The sequence below is a fragment of the Marmota flaviventris genome, chromosome 15 (assembly GCF_047511675.1).
Source record: "Marmota flaviventris isolate mMarFla1 chromosome 15, mMarFla1.hap1, whole genome shotgun sequence".
In the NCBI taxonomy this organism is placed as follows: domain Eukaryota; kingdom Metazoa; phylum Chordata; class Mammalia; order Rodentia; family Sciuridae; genus Marmota; species Marmota flaviventris.
In genome coordinates, this window is record NC_092512.1 from 66983771 (window position 1) to 67006124 (window position 22354).

The following is a 22354-nucleotide window of genomic DNA, read 5'->3' on the forward strand; positions in this document are numbered from 1 at the left end:
TTTGACATAACCCATTTTCAAGGGAAATCCTTAAGCTATTTTAATTTTCACATGAGCTTATATTGTTTGTGGGGTTTTTTTTATTAATAAAATTTGGTGTCTTGATTTTTGGCAAATTAGTAAATGCATGATTACTTAATATTCAAAAGAGAGGTTGATTTATTTACTTGAAATAAATAAATTTATTTATTTATTTACTTGAAATAAAGTAAGTTCTGACCAAAAAATTTGTATTTTCATTCTGTAAAGTGTGGAAAATACAGAGCATTAAAAAAGAAAGATATCCATTGCCTCACCCTTAAGAAGCCAAGATAAGGATTTCATTTCTTTCCAAAATGAACATGACAAAGCGAAACAAAGTTGGATCATGCCTATGGCATGATCTTGAATCTTTTTTTTTTTTTTTCAGAATGTGAGCATTTCTCATATTATTTTTTCTTAAGTACAAAATTTAATGGCTGAACTGGATTCTGTCAATGATAAATTGTAATTCTATTTAAAATAGTTTCCAGGTTTATTGAATCCTTATATGTAACTCTTTGAACACATCAATAACTTAAAATATAGCTGAGTATAAATGTTAAATCTTGTGTCTGCAAAGTTTTATGATTTAGCTTTTTGTAGAAATTGTAATATTTTAAAATTGTGACAGAAGATCTGACTCTTCAAACAAAAATAATCCCAATCCTACTCTTAATCCTCCTATGAAACTCCTAAGTTATTTTATAACAAATATTTAAAAATATGAGTACTCATGTAAATTTTTCTGAGATTGGATTTGAAACTTTAATTATGCTTATCTAGAAATTTTCATTGTGTTTATCCAGTGCATCTCTTTTTCATTTATTTAAAACTGTTTGATTTTAACTTTTAGATATCTTTTTTCCCTCCTGTAAAGAGGACATTTCACTACTGATTATGGTCTTCTGTTTTGCAGAGTAACAGCTATCCACCAATGTCAGATCCATATATGCCTAGTTACTATGCTCCATCCATTGGATTTCCATATTCTCTTGGGGAAGCAGCATGGTCCACGGCTGGAGACCAGCCTATGCCATATCTGACAACCTATGGACAAATGAGTAATGGAGAACATCATTATATACCAGATGGTGTTTTTAGTCAGCCTGGAGCATTAGGAAATACCCCTCCATTTCTTGGTCAACATGGATTTAACTTTTTTCCTGGTAATGCTGATTTCTCTACATGGGGGACAAGTGGATCTCAGGGACAATCAACACAAAGTTCTGCTTATAGCAGCAGTTATGGCTATCCACCTAGTTCTCTTGGGAGAGCTATTACTGATGGACAGGCTGGATTTGGCAATGATACTTTGAGTAAGGTGCCTGGCATTAGCAGTATTGAGCAAGGCATGACTGGACTGAAAATTGGTGGTGACCTGACAGCTGCAGTGACAAAAACTGTAGGTACAGCCTTGAGCAGCAGTGGTATGACTAGCATTGCAACCAATAGTGTACCCCCAGTTAGTAGTGCAGCACCTAAACCAACCTCCTGGGCTGCCATTGCTAGGAAGCCTGCCAAACCTCAACCGAAACTTAAACCCAAGGGCAATGTGGGCATTGGGGGTTCTGCTGTACCACCACCACCTATAAAACACAACATGAATATTGGAACTTGGGATGAAAAGGGGTCAGTGGTAAAGGCTCCACCAACCCAACCAGTTCTGCCTCCTCAAACTATAATCCAGCAGCCTCAGCCATTAATTCAACCGCCACCATTGGTGCAAAGCCAACTGCCTCAACAGCAGCCTCAGCCACCACAACCACAACAGCAACAAGGACCTCAGCCGCAGGCCCAGCCACACCAAGTGCAGCCTCAGCCACCACAGCTGCAGAATCGCTGGGTAGCTCCTCGGAACAGGGGAGCGGGCTTCAGCCAGAACAATGGAGTGGGCAGTGAAAACTTTGGTTTAGGTGTTGTACCTGTCAGCGCTTCACCTTCTAGCATAGAAGTGCATCCAGTACTGGAAAAGCTAAAGGCCATAAACAACTATAATCCCAAAGACTTTGATTGGAACCTGAAGAATGGACGTGTGTTTATAATTAAAAGCTACTCTGAGGATGACATACATCGTTCCATTAAGTACTCTATCTGGTGTAGTACTGAGCATGGTAATAAGCGTTTGGATGCAGCCTACCGTTCCCTGAATGGGAAAGGCCCACTCTATTTACTCTTTAGTGTGAATGGCAGTGGACATTTTTGTGGAGTGGCTGAGATGAAGTCTGTTGTGGACTATAATGCATATGCTGGTGTCTGGTCTCAGGATAAATGGAAGGGCAAATTTGAAGTTAAATGGATCTTTGTGAAAGATGTTCCCAATAACCAGTTACGGCACATTCGCTTAGAAAACAATGACAACAAACCAGTAACCAATTCAAGGGACACTCAAGAGGTACCCCTAGAAAAGGCTAAGCAAGTGCTTAAAATAATTGCTACTTTCAAGCATACCACCTCAATCTTTGATGACTTTGCACATTATGAAAAGCGTCAAGAAGAGGAGGAAGCCATGCGTAGGGTAAGAATATAGTAATTTTGATGTGTGGGTCTTTCTCTTGGGGATGGAGTACATGAATGGGTACCTTTTAATGACTCTCTGTTTTCTCCCTCCACAGTACTAGGATTGAACTCAGGGATTCTCTACCACTGAGTTACATCCTCAGCCCTTTTTCATTTTTGAAGTAGGGTCTCTAAGTTGCTTGGACTGGCTTCAAACTTGATATCCTTCTGCCTCAGCCTCCTGAGTAGCTGAGATTACAGGTGTGCACCACTGTACCTGGCTGAGAAAATGGATTTTTAAAAAACAACACCAAAGTATTTTTGTAGTTTGTACAGTTGAAGCTCTTGTAACAAAATATGGTGACAATTTGGCTTTGGGAGGCAGATTAGATTTGGGAGGATGTGGGCTTCAGAATTAGACTCCATAGCATTTGATTTCTTTTGTTATTCATCTGTGAGACTCAGGAAAACTTCCATTGGAAGACTTTCAATTGGACATACTGTTATTCATGTTTGTGACATACTGGCTGGCAGGCTTGGATTGTTTTCTGTCCTGAACAGAATAAAATTGGGGTCCTAGTTTTAGGTGGAAAAAGAATGGAGGGATTAGGCAACTAGGAGATTTTTCTGTAGATAGTACATTTAAATTTCTTTTAGAGAGAAGCGGGGTTAAAGTTTGCTCTTCCAGTAAATAGTTTTTACTGCTGTGGAAAAATCTCTTGTGGCAATTAAGATAAAGCAGAAACTTCCTTTAACTATCTGTATGTAAAAGTGTTATGATTCAGTTCTTTGTGAATTTGTCTTGTGATTTCTTGGTTGTGTGCAGCAGAGGGACCTGCTTCAAATTTTAAACCCAGGTGATTTTTTTAACCCTTGGCGATTCTAGTTGCAGTGATTTCTGTGCTGAATTGCCAGAAACTTTTGGAGTGATGCAAATTATTATTTAAGGCTTTGTGGGACTGTTTCCTCAAAGGTTAAGATTGCTGAATATAATTTTCTCCTAGTTAAATGAGGAAAATTGGATCCAGTTGCTAGTGAGGTTTTAAGTTTAGTGTTTAAGTAAATTGTCATCTTGTAACTGCTATTACAAAATAGCATATCATGAGAAATGATCTGGAATATGAAAGGTGAGATGCAGACACAGATTTTATTTTGGGATGTACTTATTTTAAGACACATTTGAGAAATATAGGCAGAGAAATTTTTTTGACTTAAGCATTTAGAGAGATGTGGGTGTTAGACCTAGGTGTTGTTTTTGTTTTTGATTTGGTTTGTAAACAGTTGATTCCATGAAAATAGGATGAGATTATTTAGGAGAAAATCTGCATGATAAAGAAATATATATTAGCTTTATTTTCTTCTACCACTAAGGTGACAGCCAGCCTTGTATGTGTTCATACTTTTCTTTTTTACCCAGTCTGAAAATTTAGTCCTAGTTTTACTATTTTCAGTATTTTAATAGATAGTTGTCTCTGGAATGTATATATTTTTTCATACTAAAAATTGATCCCAGAGATGATCCTTACCCCTTTTAAAATTTTATTACAGGGCAGAATCTCACTAAGTTTTCAAGGCTGGCCTCTAATTTATAATCCCCTGCTTCATCCTCCCAAGTAGCTGGAATTACAGACTGGTACAACTGTGCCTGCCCCATAAATATTTTTTATGACATGTATTATAGTCATGTTATTGTATATATTACACAAATATACACAATAGTGAATTAAACTTTTAATTTTTATATTTCTATTATTCCATTGCTGCCATTCTATGACATCTAACTCATAATTTACATCTTTATTTCAAATCTTATTAAACTTGATTTTTATTAATTATAAAAATTATAATTTTTATAATTAATTAAAGAGGATTATAAATTCAAGAGTAGCATCGGCAATTTAGCTGAGACCTTGTCTCAAAATGAGTAAAACGATTGGGGATATAGCTAAGTGGTAAAGTGGCCCTTGGTTCTATCCCCAGTACCTCAACAACAACAAGGTCTTTGGCATGATATGTAAACAACAGTTTAGCTGGGTATAGAGTTTTTGGGTCAGTTTTTTTCATTCAAGATACTAGAGGCTTTGCTTCATTGTTTTACATTCTATGGATTTATCACCTTTGGATTGTTTCCAGTTTGGGGGGAATATAAATAAAGCTCCCATGAGTATTTTTTTTACATAGATTTAAAGCTTTTTCTTTCTTTTTTTAAATCATTCGATAAAGTTAAGTTCTTTCGAATCTACAGCTTTCAGTTTTTTACATGTAAATGGATAGAAGCATCATCACATTTTGGATACAGAACAGTTCCATCATCTATGAAAACCTCATTTGTACTATATTTTTTTACTTAAATCCCTGCCCTATGTCTAACCCCTGGCACCCACTGATCTTGACTCACAAGTTTGTTAGTATTTTTTCATTTTTGTCAGGATCAAAAAACCCTTCATTACTCTTTGGGCTCTTTTCCTATTAGTTACTGGATCAGAAGGAGGATCATCAAGATCAAAGTAGGTACTTTTACATTTTTTTCTTTAGTTCTTGGTGCCAGTTTCATATGCCTCTGCCACTGTACATGTGGGAATGGGATAGTCATGCTGTAAGTTGACTTTACTATCACTCTGTGGTTAAAAAGGAAAATCTGTACAATGGCTACACTAAGTAATTGACTTCCCTGTATGTTTGAAGCTACTATATTAGGAGTCAGTTTTCAATGATTTTCAACTCATGAGCAAATGAATTATGTCTTTGCCCAGTTTTTTTCCTTTTGTTGTTAGCTCTTATCTAGGCAGAGTTGTAATTTTCTTTTTTGACATGCTTATATTTGTACTTGGGGCTTCCATCATATATACTTTCAAAATGTTTTTGGCATTCCAGTGATTTTTGTGCTCCTGTCTATTCTGGGACCTCCTTGGCTCTGTCACAAAGGACAAATCAGTTGTGTTTTGCTAGAATTTCTTTTTTTCCTTCAACTAAAAGTAGTTGCAAGTTATTATTAGTGTCTCTTTAATAAGATCTCATCTGTCCTGTATTAAATTCTAATTTCTCAAGGCTTGTGATACGTAGAGGCCACATTTTCCCAGAAGCATATCTTCTAGACTTTGGGTAAAGTCAGATTCTTAAAGAAGACACAGACTGCACTACTTATAAAAGAGACGATTGATAAATTTGATTAGTTAAAAACAATTCCTCAAAAGATGCTTTAAAGGAAGCTTTAAAAATACATCTTTTCTGAAAGTACCAGAAGAAATTTGAATATAACTGCCTGAAAATTAATACTAAGAATATATAAAGATAAAAAAGACAACTCAGTAGAAAAAATGTGCAAAAGGTATGGATACTCATTTAGTGAAAGAGGAAAATTGACATGACTAATGCATATAAACCAATATTCAGTCTTATTGAAAGTTAGAGAAAACAATCTCATTGCAACCCCTTAGGCAGCACTAGATCCTACTTACCAATTCCAACCAATCTTTTCTCATATCCCCAAACTTTTCCCCACTTCATGTTACAATACCCTTCATGTTACAATGGCCAGTGTAGGTTCAATGTAAACAATGTCTACTTTCTTCCCCCCAATTTTCCTAATAAAAATACTGTTCACTGTTAAGTGCAGAGGACATTTTTCTGACTGCTATCTATTTTGCTTCAGGAAGCTTAAACCAAGACCTGTTCCCTTTTGATGGTATCCATAGTGACTCAGTAAAACAATTTTATTTCACGAGGGGAAAATGTACTGTTGCCTCATCCCAACCTCCATATTTTAATAACTCAGAATAGTCAAAGCCAGTAGCCTTGTCCACTTAAGAACTTGCTGCAACAGGAAGTAAAAATGAAATTAGGAAAATCCAATTCATGATTAGAATGAGAAAATATTTTATATCCATTCATTTAGCAAAATTTAAGTATGACAGTATTGAGTATTGGAAAGATTGTAAATAAACAAGGCCTTACACAATTGCAGATGTGAAGCAGTATTTTTTAACAAGTTGAATATTCATGCCTTATAATTCAGCAGTTCTCTTCTGGAATACATATGTAAAGAACGTTTCTAGATACCCCAGAAAATATGTATAAGAATGGCAAAATTAATAATTGCAAAAAACTGGAAACAATTCAAATATCCATCTGTAGGAAAATAGCCATTGGTGCTACAGCAATATAGTATGGATGAATTTTTTTCTTCATTCTTCTATTTGGAAATAACTTTATCTGGGGAATAATTTATAGAATACTCATCTTTTAATCAGATTTACCTGTTATTGTCATTCTTCCACGTTTGCTTTGTTCTTTTTAAACCATCTGAGTGCCATGTACAGGGCTCTTTTCTCCAAAACAACAACAACAACGAAAAACAAAAACAAAAAAACAGAATTATAGTATGTATTTCCTAAGAATAAGGTTATTATTTAACTATAATACTCTGTCATTTGATCCAGAGTCCTTTCTTTCCTCTAGTAGAGGATCCAGTCTATGATCAGAAAATACTGATCATAGCATAGTCAAAACAGTTTGAAATAATAAGTTTAGAATCTGCCTTCAAATTTTTTTGCCTTTCCCAAGTTTGGGAGGATTTTGTCATGTGCTTTTATAAAAGACTAATATTTACATTTAGATTTGTGGTTGCTATAGCTCCTTTTCTAATTTAATATTTTTCTTTTTAAATTTTTGAGGCCCTTTATCATAATAAGGACTTTAAAAAGCTAATTCTGTTTTCTCTTTTCATTGCTGGATTGCTTATTGATTATTTTTTTCTTGATTATTTTGGCAGTAGAAGCCTCCAACTAGGTTTTCTAGCCAGCATGCCTCCTGTGGAGGAGACAACCTGATATCCTGTCTGCCTATATGAAAGTTAGTATGTCAGGTCCTCCTTCAGAATGAGGAATGCTGGTGAGATTCTAAACTGCAGAAGAAACAATTGCCAAGTAGTTAGGAGGGAGGAAGGAGCTGTATAAAGAGAAAAATCTTAAAAGTTTCCTAGGCAAAAGACACAGTTTAGAAAGAAAGGAAAAACAATCGATGATCTGAATTTCTCTTCTGAGGGTACTCAAATGTAAAATCTTATTTCAGGGTGGAGAGGAGTTGGGTATAAAGTTAACATCTGTAAGGATGAGCATCCAGTTACATCAGTGAAATGGGGTGGGAGGAGTAAAATAAAGAAGTTCAAGTTTAGAAGAACAAAGCCTTAGTGTACATTATAATTCAGCCTTAGTGAAAGAGTTGAGAAATTTCAGCAGAGTGAAATAGGAATTCAAGAAACAGGATGACATGTGGTAATGGCTGTTACACAAGAACAAATCTCGAAGAGGACCTGATAATGCATTTTGAATTAAGACAGGTGTCCATTATTAATAGTGCATCCCAGGACATTTCAACATCTCACCCTGTCTGCTAATTGTCAGTAAGTTCCTTCAAGCCTAACAAACAATATATATGGGCCCTTTATTAGGAACCATTGACCTGGGTAAAGTGAGGAATCTAAAAAGAATAAAAATTTTAGACAAGCTTTGATTGTATTATGAAGTCTGGGAGAACAAGACTGATTTTGCTTTTGCTGATTCCCTGGCACCTAGAAAACTATCTGGCATATAGTAGGTTTTGAATAGATAATCTGTTAAATGACAAATGCTTTAAAGAATTTCTTGCAGTTTAGATATAATTGTAGAATTATTCCTTTATAGATCTAATCACTGTTATTTGTTCATTTAGTTTATAGTAAATGCTGTCTGCTGGTTTTTCAATTTGTAGAACTAGACACTAGATTATAAAATATTAATTCTAGTTAGAACAGAATGTTAGGAGATAATGGGAAGGAAAGATTTGAGGAAGGGTAAATATATGAATTTATTTTCTCATCTTTCTGAAGGTTACAGGTAACTCTTTAAGGATGATCAAAAATTAGTGCCGTAGGCATATTATTTAAAGTCAGAAATGCTGCTATTTTAACTAAAAATCATATAGCTTCTAATGGAAGTTGGAAGAGAAGTGGAATATGACATTCATTTTTATAAATTAATCATATACAATGGGAATTGATAAATCCAGAATTTTATGTATTAGTATTATGCTTAAGGTTATGGCAGCCCATCAGAGGAACTGGGTTAGGGAGAGGATAAAATTCCTAATTTATTTATTTGCTTCTAAAGAATTCTTTGTATGTACTGGTAAAGCCAGTTTAATTGGAAAATAAAAGAAGAAAATAAAGAAGTAGTAAGGTTCTGAGTGTATTTGTCTAGAAAACATAATCTGTAGGGAGTAGAATCTTCTTGTGACTCTTTAGGTAATTCTTATTTTTGTTGTCACGCTAAATGCATCATATAGATCCTATTTTTGTATCCTTTTCTTTTAAATCCGTGTTAACCAGGAAACAATTTCAGGCAAGATTTTTAATTTTAATAGCTCTTTTAATTCTACATAATTTCAGTTGCCAATTATTTTGAGGTGAATTTTCCAAAAGATGCATTTTCCTAACCTCCCAGACAGAGATGGAGCCTTACCATAAGTAAAAATAAGCAGGTCAGTGGGCCCGGCAGCACATGCCAGTAATCCCAGAGGTTCAAGTGGAATCCAAATTTGAGGTCAACTCATGAGCAATTTCATGAGGCCCTTAGCTACTTTGTGAGACCCTGTCTCAAAATTAAAAAATGAAAAGGTCGGGGATGTAGCTCAGTGGTTAAGCACTCCAGGGTTAAATCCCTAGTGTCCGTCCCACCCCAAGTTCATAGTTATAATAAAATCTATTAAACTCTAGACACTTATATGTATTTTAGTCACATATGCTAATATTATGTTGTGTACTTCCAAAGGCTAAATTTTAGTGCATAATATAATTTTTTTAATGCTTGAAATAGCTGATCCTGAGATGAGATGTTAGGTCTGTCTCAAAGTACAAATTTGTATTAACGTATAAGAAATTACTTTGACCATAATTAGACCTATAACAACAGTAAGCATTTTCCTAATAGTTCTACATTATTTTTAATGACATGGGTTGAAGTCTGTTTGATTACCCTTTGGTAAACTTTTCTAATGGCTCTAGTTCTCTCTCTGCAGAATAAGTTGATTATGATGATTAACAGAAACAAGTTCAGTAAATTAAGTCTAACTTATGTTACTTATTTAAGTGGATAATTCTCTGGGTTAAAAATATTGGTATTTTTAGTAATCAAGATGATTTTATTACAGTAATACTCTGTTCTAAACTTGGTAAATATTTATGAGCCAAAGTTGGAAGGAGGTGCTTCAATGAATATTTTATTATATTGACCTGTTTTTATGTTTTCTTCAGACAACATGTTTATAGTGGTTTTGTTGTGTTCTAATGCTGATAAGAGAATTTTATGGATTTTTAGTAAGTGAACTACCTATAGTTTATCAGATTAGTTGTAGACCTTGGAGAGATAATTTAGGAAATTATCAATAGTTACTAAATTGAGCAGAATTTCAGTTGTTAGCAAATGCATGATGACATAAGAAATAAGGAATAGCTATCTTTACCTTTATGTGGAAAAGAAATATTTAAAGTTTTAAGAAGTAATTTGTTGAATTATTTGTTTAATATTTTATTGAAAACATGCAGTTTCTTAATTTAGAATAAATGTACCTAAGGAAAAATATTTCATGAAAAGAAAGTTGTAGCTTTTGAACAGAAGATTTGTTCTTTAGTAAGGGAAAAGTTAGGGCCTTAATCAACTCTACCTGTTCCTTGGAGTAGTTTGTTTATTTTTTTATATGTAAAGATTTCATCTGTATATATTTCACCCTGATCGTATAATAAATATTGATAATGTTAGGGTAGGATGCCCTAGTTCCTTTCCCTGACAGTTCTGAATTTATGCTAATATCATATATCAAAAGGCTTTGCTACAGTATGGATAATGCTTGTTCTTTTGTGACCTGTTGTATAAGCTATCTAAAAAGTGTAAAATACTTTACAGTTTCTTGTGTGTTAGGAATTGGGCCACAGCCTAGTTGGATTCTCAGCTTGAGGGTCTCTATGAGGTTGCAGTCAATCTTAGCTGGGCTTAATTCTTATTTCATGAGCAAGCAAAGGATCGGTGAGTAGGGCAATAGAGTGAGGTGGCATAGCTAGAGAACAGAAGGCACAGTCTTTTATAACCATTTCATAGAGGTGATAATCCTATTACCTCTGCCAGTTGTGTTGGTTAGCAACAAATCATTTATTGTGTCCAGCCCACACTTAGGAGTAGGGATTGATTCTACAACCTATGAATAAGAGGAGGCAGGAACCATTGGGAGCCATGTCAGAAACTGCCAAAACCCCTTGCGCACCATGTCAGTACCACTTTAGTACTGGGGTTTTAATCCTGGACTTCAAACACTGGGCCTCACCCCCAACTCTTTTTAAAATTTTTATTTTTAGACAGGATATCACCAAGTTTTCCAAGCTGGCTTTGAACTTTTGATCTCTTGTCTCGGCCTCCCTTGTAGGAGTAGCAGGGATTACAGCTGTGTGCTACCATACCTAGCTTTATTGCTCTCTAATTTCTAAGAGGAAATTGGTTTTGCTGTCTCCTGGGAGGAAAGTTTGGGTTTATTGAAAGATGTTTCTACTCATTAATATCTTATACATTTGACCAATTCAATATTTCTGTTGCTTTTGAAACACCTTGAGGGAATGAAAGAACCTTTATAGAATCTATAATAAAAGAACTAGGATATATTTTAAAAAGCTACTAATGAACAATTCTACTTGTAAAAGATAGTCTAGAATATTTAATTTTCATTTTTTGGTAAAGAGACCAAAATCTGACATCTAAAAATAGAATTGCAAATGGATTCCTTTGCTTGGTTTTAAGACCCTCAGTTACTTGGTCTTTTTATTTTTATTTTTTTTTCCTTTTTAAAATTAATTTTTTAAAAAAAATTCTACTAGAACACATCTTGCATTCAGGTTAACCTGTATCACCATATATTTGGGTCCTGCATGTTCTTTTTTTAACTCTGTTACCTCATTCATTCAGTGGATAAGTATTTAAGGTTAAAAGTAGCCACCAGAGATAAATAACCTTTATTTTGTAGAAGTCAGTCAGCTTGGAGAGAGAAATGAATAGTTCGGGTTAGAGAATTTTGTAATTTTCAGTGTCTTTTGTTAAATTTATTGCTAAGTATTTTGTATTTTTTAAATGTGTGCCACCATATCCAGCTTCAGTTTTTATTTTCTTAATTATGTGCTGGTAATTCAGGTACACCACATAATTATAATTATACAGAATCCTCTTTTTAACTGTTTTTTAAATGTCCTTGTATCCAGTGATTTGCTGAATTCATTTATTAGTTCTTATGTTTCTAATAGAACATCCTTAGAGTTTTCTACCTAACAATCATGTCATCTGTAGGTTGAGTCTTTTCATATATTTATATATTTTTTTCTTCATGCAATTAAGTAAAAACTCTCAAAATAAGATGAGTTGTATTATTTTATTAAACTAAATTATAAAACATGAATTTATTCCTAACACTTATAGCTGTGTTCTTGGTCTCATTGAGCCACCTAAAATAACATTTAATGTTCATCACCATTTTTTTCTATTTAAACTTCTTAATTCTTCCATTTTTGTAATATACTTTTAATTTATTTGATCTTTGGTTGGCACAAATGAATAATTTGTTAGCATTCTGTATCAATTCTTTTCTCAAACCTGAAAATATTCCTTATTTTATAAATACAAATATGGGCACTGGAACCTTTTAAAGTTTCCAGTAATGATCATGACTATTATTTTTTCATTAATTTCCACTGAGTTGGTTGTCACCATAAATGTTTATGTTTTATTAATCCAACTCTGCAGTAGTAATGGACAGTAATAATGTAGAGCTTTATTACAATGTAAATGTAAATGTAAAACATTTGAAAAGTTGATTTCTGAAAATGACCTCTAGCCCCAAATCATAATCATTGTTCTTTCCTCTGATGACTACATGGTTGTGAATTTCAAGTGCAGAATTGGTCTGTTTCCTTTGTACTCTTTGTCTTTTGCTTTCTTAATGCAAAAGGAGTTGTCATGTTTTTTGGGATAGAGCAAGTCCGAAACTTACCTCAGCATTAAAGTACTTTAAAAGGCTCTGAACACAATGTGGGGCTTTTGAGCAGCTGGGATTTTTATCCATTACTTACTGCCCTTATTGTATTCTTTGGCATGAATTTTTCCAGTCCTGTCAGCCTCCTATGCAGATTTCATTCTGACTAAGTTATTAATTTTCCTGAAGAATTGAATCTGTTAGATGTTTTAATTTAAATGCTGTTTCATCTGTAAATGGTTTTCTTGAAATATACACACTGGCTTTTTCCTTTATTTAATTGAAAAACATAGCCTGACACAGACATTAGGTTTTATTTGGGTGTGGAATTTAAGAGACACTTTCACCCTCAAACAATAATTTTGATTTCCTGTGCAAGGGCAGCCATTAAAATAGCAATACCCTATAAAATATTTGTTTTTTTTTTTTCATATTTCTGCAATGGTGTTTTGAGAGTTGCATGAAAATTGTACTTTTCTTTAGTGATCATTTTTTATTTTATTTTCAAATATTAAGACTTACAGCATTTGCAAAGGTAATATAGGAAGTTTCTATATATACTTATTCACTTTTCCTTAATATTAACATGCATATAATCATGGAGTATTTATTTGAACAAAGAAATTAACTGGTTAATACTGTTAAATAAATTACAGACTTTTCCCAAATTCCCCATTTTCCTGCTAGTGACCTTTTCTATTTCTCATATGGCCTGGACACCAGCGTATTTCATTGAGTTGCCGTGTTTCCTCAGTTGTCTCCAATCTGTTAACAGTTTTCTGACTTTCTTTGTTTCTTATATCTTTCAAGACTACAGAGCAGTGGGGTAAATCCCCAGCGACCCCCCCCCCCCCCCCGCCAAAAAAAAAAAAGTTTACTAAATAGGTGGATTTCAGATTTCCAGAAAACTTTCTGTTTGCTTGGTGTTTTCTCATGATTAGATGACATTATGTATTTGAGGAAGAATCCCACAGAAATGATGTGCTCATTACTGGTAGTATTAACATCGATTACTAGTTTAAGGTGATGGATGTCCAGTGGGTTTCTGCATTAGAAATGTTCTGATTCCCCCTTTTGTATTCCGTTTCTGGAAGCAAGTCTACTAGGAACTCATACTTAAAATTAGGAAAATCGAATTATCAAAGAATTAGTGAAGTTTGTTGTCTAATTGTTGCTCTTTTCATTTGCCCCTTTAATTTATCTACTGAGTTTTTTAATTTGAAAACTAGGTTTCTAAGATACAAATGTATTTTTGTGTTTATTGCATTTGGATCTCAAACGTTTGCTTCTTATACTGTTTTTGCATGTGTTCACTGTTCTTTCAGTAATTCTATTGTACTATGTTCTCAGTGCTTACCTTCATTTTTATTTTTCTAGATGCCATGGCTTCTTAGATACATGGTTACTTTTCCCTTGTGACTCATTTGTGGCCTCTGGTCTAGTTACTGAAGTATTGCTAATAATGATAAACCTTCAGATGAGTAGAAGAAAAGTTATTTAAAGACGAGCTGGTGTTCCCTCTTAGGACATTGAAGAAAATCTTTATTTTCTGACTCTTTCCTGGTTTCAAGCGTAGGGACTATCAGAAAAATATGAGTTGACAACAACTTCTTGGGTTCAATTCCATGGGCCATTTTCTGGTCTTGGTCCTAGGATCTTTGTTGATCTCCAGTGTATTGGGTTGGAGAAGAAACCCTGTACTACCCAGTCTTTTCTTCAGACTTAATAGCCTTAAAATCTCACAGTATGAGTTGTTGAGGTATAGTGTGCTATTGATGGAAAAAGGTTGGGGTGGGGAGGATTGGAAGGGAAGGATTCTTCTGTTAATCATTTTTTATTATTTAAAGAAAAAAATTAAATTCTGTAATTAGATATTAGTACCCTATGTACATATATAACTATATGACTTGGTGTGATTTTACATCATGTACAACCAGAAGAATGAGAAATTATACTTCATTATATATGATGTATCAAAGTGCATTCAACTGTCATGTGTAACTAATTAAAACATTAAAATAATTAAAAAATACATATTCTGAGAATATAAGAAAGATTGAATTCTGTGAATCACTTGATAGTTTGTATCCTAGAATGCCTTTTTAGTTACATTTGAAGTTGATAATATCACTGATAGCTCATCATTTCTAATTTTTGTATTTCTAGTGATTTGTAACTGATAGTTCTAGGCACATGGACTATATTAGAATTATTAGAATATTTAATATTAATAGTTTAAGGTACATTCCTACTTCTTGGTAGTATACTGGTAGGATTTGTTTGTTAGAAAGAAATAGACCATAAACTTCTGGAGAACTAATTCTCTTGATGGATGTTTACTATGTCCTGATGACTTCCAAATTTGTATTCCCATTCTAAACCATTGTTATCTCAAGACACATCTAATTACATATTTGACATCTTCATTTATTGTCTCATAAACATTAATATAATTCCTATTTTTTGCCTGCCCCAATCTCCTTTTTTTTTCTTTTTTAAGAGAATATGTACCATTTTTCTTTTAGAGATGTTTAGTCTAAAAATCCTGGACTCATTCTTGATACTACTGTTTATTACCCCTTATCTAATCCATCAGTAAGTGATGGTTGTCTTGGCTTTCAAAATGTATCATGAGTCCAAGCACTTGTCACTAGCTCTATCTCTTTTGAAGTTGTTCAGTTTGCCTTATCCTGTTAAATTTATTGGCATATTAACATTAATAGTATTTTTATATTTGTACTATTATGATTTTTTAAAAAATCAGTGTTTTAGAGATTTTCTATTGTGAGTTACCTGCCAAAGCACCAACTTTAAGTTTTTGTTCTCTTTATTTTTTTTCTATTTTATTATATTCTGCTGTTATCATATTTTCATTCATTTTTTTTTCTTTACTTTCGTGAGGTGGATGATGAGCTCATCGCTTTTTAGCTTTTTTGTTAAAATTCTACACATGTAAATTTCTAGTGTCTTTTGGAGGACCCATACATTTTTATTGTCGTACTGCTATAAAATTTTTCTGATTTCCATTATGACTTTTTCAAATGACTTTTAGAAGTGTTTCAAAATTTCCGAATGTGTCAAAGTTGTTTTTGTTGTTGTTTTTGCTCCTAAAATTTATGTCAGAAAATGGGTACACTATGAAACTGACTCTGACATTTATTGAAATTTGTTTTCTGGCCTAGCATGTAGTCACTTCTTATGATACATTGTGTACCTGGATAGAATGTGTACTCTGTAATTATTTGTGCCAGTTTTCTGTATTCTTTGGGTTAAACTTTTTACTTCCTTGTCAGCTTTATCTATTACTAAAAGAAATGTGTTAAATTCTCCTATCATGAATTTGTTTGCTTCTCTTTATAATTCTGACAATTTTAATAGTTTATCAGAAACTGTTTCTTATTCAGTATGTAGTGATCACTTTTATTTCTAAAAATGGCTTTTGTCTTTTAAGACCAGTTTGTCTGATATTGATATGGTTGTCTTAATTTGGTATATGTTATCATATGTCTGTATTGATTTTAAACTTTTTTTGTATCCTTGTGTTTTGGGTTTATTGTAAATAATGTGTAATGGGATTTCGAGAAATTCTGAATTGATATTTTTTTACTTTAATTGATGAGTTTACATTTTTTTGCTCATAAATATATAAAAATGTTTACTTTTCCCCTCTTAATCTAGATCTTTTAAACCTCTAATTAATGAGGAACTTTTTTCCTTTTTTTTTCTTTATGTCTTTTACTTGTGCAGTTTCAGGTTATGCATTGTATGTATATATATATATAGATAGATGCATTATAATACATATGTAATCTATGTATTTTAGTGATTCTGTAAAAGTGCATAGTTGATTATAGTTCAAATTGAAACATCGTTTCTAGCTTCCATTTAAATAGCACATGGTTCTCATTGTTAAAACTGATCATTCATGTCCCCCATGTTAAACTTCTTTGTCCAATTTATCCTTAAGTAGAATTCCTTTTTTTCTTTTTTATATGTTGATGGACCTTTACTTTAATCAGTTATTTATCTGTGATGCTGAGATTTGAAACCTAGGTGCCTCACACATCCTAGGCAAGCTCTCTACCACTGAGCCACAACCTCAGACCCCTTTTTTTCCTGTTTTGATTCATCATTTTATGGGACAGTACATAAGCAGTATGCTGTTATCTTAATTTATTCATATATATATATGTATGAGCTGATTATAGGACATGTTTCAAAAATGTCTCATAAGCCTTTTTGTTTTCTTCACTTGAACACTAAACTTTCTGTTTCATCAGGCTTGTAAAAGAATTTTAGGGCCTCTGTAAAATTAGGCTCCAGCTCTTTGTTATACTTCCCAGTTAATATTGTTGAGTTTTTGTTTTTGTGTATCCTTTAGAAACATGACTGCTCTAGCTAGCTCTGTTTCCAATATTGTTTTATTCTTTCATTTCAGTGTATTTCACTGATATGTAGGAATCTATGAGATAATTGCATTTTTAGTTGCCATGTAGTAGGACATTTTATTAACTTTCTCCATGAAATACTGCTTTTCAAGTTGCAGTGATATATTCAGATGAAAAAGAAAGTATCAAAGAACTTAAAGCTTTTTTTTTTTTTTTTTTATTCTTTGGAATTTAAAATACAGGGTTTTTTTTGGATGGCCACTTGGAAAGACAGTAGAATTTACTATTGAGTGTGTATTACTTATGCAAAAATAAGATGGGAGTAGAAAAAATAAAATGAGAGAATCTTAAAATTTGTTAAAACACTGGTGGTTTTCAAAGTGCTATTATCCTCATAAGGGCCAGCAGTCCAGGCTTACCTGTGAACTTGTTAGAAATGCAAATTCACCGGTTCCTCCTCCTACCTGTGGGACCTAACTCTTAGTGTTTGTACAAGCCCTCCAGGTTATTTGTCTAGAATTAATAAAAAAATATTTGATTAATTGTGAACATGAAAACATTATTCAGTTAAGTATTTTTTAAAGAAGGAATTGTTATATATCTCAGTTGTCATAAGTCAGCAATCAATGGAATGTAACACTTCTTCATGTGAAAAGGTATAATATACTGAGAATAAGAATGGTAGAAATTTTGGAATTAAAGTTATTTCTTAATTAGTACTGAAATCTTAATGTAATGCACTTTTAATATAGTTCTACCTTTTTTCCAGTCTCTACCTGAGCTAAATTGCTTTCCAGATGCTACATCTCACTATCAAAAATTCATTGTACTCAAAACACATTATTACACTATGTTCTTCTTAAACAAATCCTGTGGGACAGTAGGACTGTGTAGAGTACTTAAACTATGTAGAGTACTTAAACTGCCCTGAAATAGGTCTCTATTTGGACTTTCTAATTTAAAATGTTTTGTGGTAACCATGCTTCTATGATTATTTGAATTAGTATTTGAAGAACTTCGTATGGAGATGACTTATATTATATGTGCATGTAGTTTAAATGATGAAAATATTTTGTTGTAACTCTTTTTGTTTTCCTTTCAGGAGAGAAATAGAAACAAACAATAACCATATGGAGATGTCCTATTAAAATTACAACACTAATGATGTAGACTTTGGAAATGCCTAATAAGTCAAAGAAGACGTTATTAAAGCTTTTTTTCTGCTTAAGGTGACATCTTTGAACACTTTAACACAAAATTGACTCTTCTTGTAATGGTTTTCATCAGCGCATCTGCCCTTATACTCACACCAAACACACTTGAGAACTGTAACTTCGTCAAGCACTTTCTGTCCTGAAGCTTTTACCAGTATCTGCTGTCTTTTGTAATTATGCATCCTAGCTAAGGCACAGAAGACTGAATGAATGCAAGGATTCATTAACTCTTTGAATTTGTTAAATACTAACAGTTAACCATTAGAAGTGGTTCAATGATGTAAGAGTCACACTGCTTCAACTTTTTCTTTGTTGTAGCTTTTAAATTGTCAATTTTTAGCTATTTCAACAGATTAAAAGCAAAATAATCATGCCATATTTAGTCCTGGAGTTCAAGTCTAAATGTTTATGTGAAAAATTATTGTAGTAAACTTTTAATATGGCAAAGCAACCTTAAGCTCTATTTTAGCCAAATGAAACATAATCTGAAATTATATTAGAACATTTCCCTTGTCTTCAAACTGTTTGGTGTAACAGAATATTGATATGCAGCTTGGTGGATTTCACCAGTTAATGCACATTCTTTTCCCCTCCTTCCCTCAATTATATGTATACTGAGAAATGTGCATTTGTCTGAGGAATTATTTTGTTTGCTACCACTTAATGAATCTCAAAATTTTGAGTAAATGTACCTCAGTCTAATCAGACTTTTTATGACCTTTATAACTACGTTTAAAATCCTTAATTCCTATTTCTGGGTGTTTGCGAGCCTGATTGCTATCATGAAGTAAAAATTTATTATTCTAGATATTCACTAGCTAAATAAACATAGTTCTTGTTTAGCAAGCATATATTGTTCCTCAACTCTTTTCTCCAGCTTTTGCAGTGTCCTGGCATCCTTAAAATACTTTGAGAATATGGCCTTGATCCATGAATTAAATCAGTATCTAAGTGAATGTGTTGATGTTTTATTGATCAGATCTATATAAGTGGGAATACAGCATATATCTGGGTATTCTTATAGTTATCTTTTTAACATCTTATTTTTTTCATTAATTACATATCAACATTAATTTTGTATCTTGAAACAAATTGATTTTGTATAATTGAATGTGTCAAGCATCTGTATTAACTGATTTGATGGCATAAGGTTATGAAAATAATGTCCTGCCCCTTATATTATTGTTCCAAAAGGAGAAAGCTATGTAGAATTATATGTTAAGGGTGAAAATAGCAATACAGTAGATTTGAATACCTTGATGTTTTGCATTACTCCATTTATGTTTACATCATGTTTAGAAATGTTTTCATTTACTATGATCTTTGGTCACTTCAACTCAAAAGCCTAGTGACATATATCTTTGAGGTTTTCATTTATATAATATTTTTTTGTACAATGTTTTCTTAAAATGTACAAATACTGTATTTTTTTTTTTTCACTCAAATACAGTATTTGTAGAAAACTGTAGCTACTTCACAGTTCTTGGGTAGTCCCAGTATAGTTATATCAATGTTTACTGAAGGGAACATCAAAATGTTAATGGTATATTTAAAAATAAAGATTTTCTTAAAGGAAAATTGCACCTATTTTACCTTTTTGAGACTAAGCCATGAAATCTTGTAACACGTCTCTTAACTATTTACAATAAAAATTGGCATTTGGGTATAGTCACCACAGCAATGTTCTGTGTCTCTAATATTGTATAGGTAAGGCTTGCCAAAGATGATTGTTATCATTTCTGGAGGTTCTATTGGAGAAAACTGTAAAAGGGTGACCTTGTTGGAAGGATCTGAGTCCTCCCCCTGAGGTTCTCTTTTTATTGGTGCTTTATTAGCAACTCTGGATATTTTTATAAAACTAGTTACATTATAAATGGATTCAAACTTGTTTAATTTATATTAGGTTTCTATTAGGAAATGTCATGGAAACACCCAGCATGTAGGCTGATTGCAATAGACTCAGACATTGTCAAGTGTTGCTTAGAGTCTATGCATGGTGAGGAGTACATCCCAGTGCCTTTAACGTGGATTTCTTATATTAAGTGAAATGGGTGCAGCATTCCTTTGGGAAAAAAAAAATATCAATTGGTAATTTTGTGGTTTTCTCATTTAAGTTTTCCCCAACATACTCACTTTCTCTTTCTCTTGGTCTGCCAGGTCAGTGTATTACAAAATGTTTTTTCTCTAAATGAAATTATTACAGGTTGTATTGAATGCAACCAAATGAATGTTTCTTCACGTAGGGACCAAAAAAGAGAATGTGGGCTCTACAAGAGGAAATACCTAATCAAATGTTTGAATAATCACGAATGAAGACATTATTGTCCCAGTAAATTTCTCTCTTAATGTTTTTCTGAGGTCTGGTTTGAATGTTTCTTTTTAAAGTTATCTTATGTGGGTATTTTCTTTCGAAAGGTATTATAGTTTGTATACTTAACAGTAAGGGGGAAAATGTAACCAAAATTAGTATTCTTTATCTATACATATTGGTACTTGAAGATTCCTTTCAAAAGAAACCCAGCCTTTTTTTAAATTTTAGTACTTAATTCCTCATTTTAACTTAAGTGATCTTTCTAATCCAAAAGCTGTGTTATTTTTTGAGTACAATGCATGGGGGTTAAGCTGATGTTAAAACAGTTTGCAATAAAAAAAAAAGAATCAGCTTAAGTCATTTAATCAAGTGCATTCTGCATCCTTTAAAATTAAGTTTGAGAGATTTAAGAGAATTGTGTTTTCATTAAGTTTTGCATATCTTTTGTTATGCCATGTAAATTCCCTTTTTCGTATGATTAAAGGAAGGTTATGATAAAATGATTAGTTCATTTACATTCACTTGTAGCAATTACTTGAGAATTTGAATTTTGTCGTGTTTGGGTTTGTTCATTCCTGTGAATGATGGTACAGTTAGGTGAGATTTTCTGTTATGGTACCCAAACTCACCATTTGGTCCTCTTTAATCTTTGAGGGTTTCAATAAAAATTGTTCACTCATATCTGTGTTCTTTCCATTTATCTTTATAAATATGTGTTGCCTGCTTAAAAAGAAAACAATTTTGCCTACTCTAGTATGAATTTTTCTATTGATATATCCATCAAGTACAGATAGATTATGTCATTCATTTTAGTTGGCTATTTAGATTAAGTGGGAAAATTAAGGTAAGATAGCATTTCATCCTAATCTTTGTCTACTCTTATTCAATTACATGTTCTTAATAAAACAAAAAACAACAATAACAACAAAAACCTTAAGCAATACACTGTTAGAAAATTATTTCTTGGGACCAAGAGTAGGAGATTATAGTTATTAGACAGCTGGTGCCACTTTTTCCTTCATCTCCATAAAAATAAATGGGTCTTCTCTCTTTTGTTCTAATTCTCTATTTGTTCTGATGGAGGAATTAATTTAGATTTGTATTATCAAAACCAGCTGTAATCGAACAACACTGCTGACTTTGACTAGGGCACAAAGAAATACCCCAAGTGCCCCCACAGTGCAGCATAATCAGAAATTTTTTTACTGGTTATCAACCTGAAGGGAAAATTTACATTTCATTAGCAATACTTAGGAATTGAGGCCAGGTATTCATAGTTGGGACCTCAATTCTTATGATTGCTTTATGATAGTGGATTTCTAATTCTAGTCTAGAAACTAAATACTCTTCCAGTCAGATGTTTAGTTGCCTATTCAACATTATCTATGCTTTCTTTTAGATTATTAAAATGTTATTTTGAAATGTAAGGTTTTCCCCCCTTTCTTGAGGAGCAAACACAGGACTTCATGCATGCTTAGTAAGTACTCTACTCTTGATAATATCCCTAGCCTTAACAATGGGCTTTCAATTTTTTTTTCTTTTTTTTTTTTCACTGTTGGGAATGTATTCCAGGGACTCCAAAAGGTTAGACAAGTAAGTATTCCACTACTGAGCTACCTCAGCCGAAACATTGCATTTCTAAGAGAGATCTGTAATCAGAAGTGAATTGTCGGTTTGGACATCTTAGAAATGGAGGACTTAGTTGTCTAACTGGAAGATTAAGCAAATCATTTATTTTGTTAGTGTCCTTAAGAAAATAGGGAAATAAGTAAAATGTATCTAAGATTCTTTGCAGTTCTGAGATTTTTGTAATCTATGATTTTGATAGTTTTGTAGGCTATGAGATATTCTAGCAATGGCAAATGTTTGTTCCTTTGAAAGTA

The 22354-nt window shown here is 32.9% G+C and overlaps 1 protein-coding gene across 3 annotated transcripts in view; it reads left to right on the forward strand.

The window, feature by feature from the left end:
• Ythdf3 (YTH N6-methyladenosine RNA binding protein F3) overlaps positions 1 to 21150 on the forward strand; it is a 35870-nt gene extending 14720 nt beyond the window's left edge. For all 3 annotated transcript variants that reach the window (XM_071602321.1, XM_071602322.1, XM_071602323.1), the window contains 2 exons: positions 938 to 2536; positions 18049 to 21150. In XM_071602321.1, the coding sequence (XP_071458422.1) occupies positions 938 to 2536; positions 18049 to 18072 (1623 nt within the window). In that variant the 3' untranslated portion in view covers positions 18073 to 21150. The remainder of the gene's footprint in view (positions 1 to 937; positions 2537 to 18048) is intronic.
• Positions 21151 to 22354: the final 1204 nt, after the last annotated feature.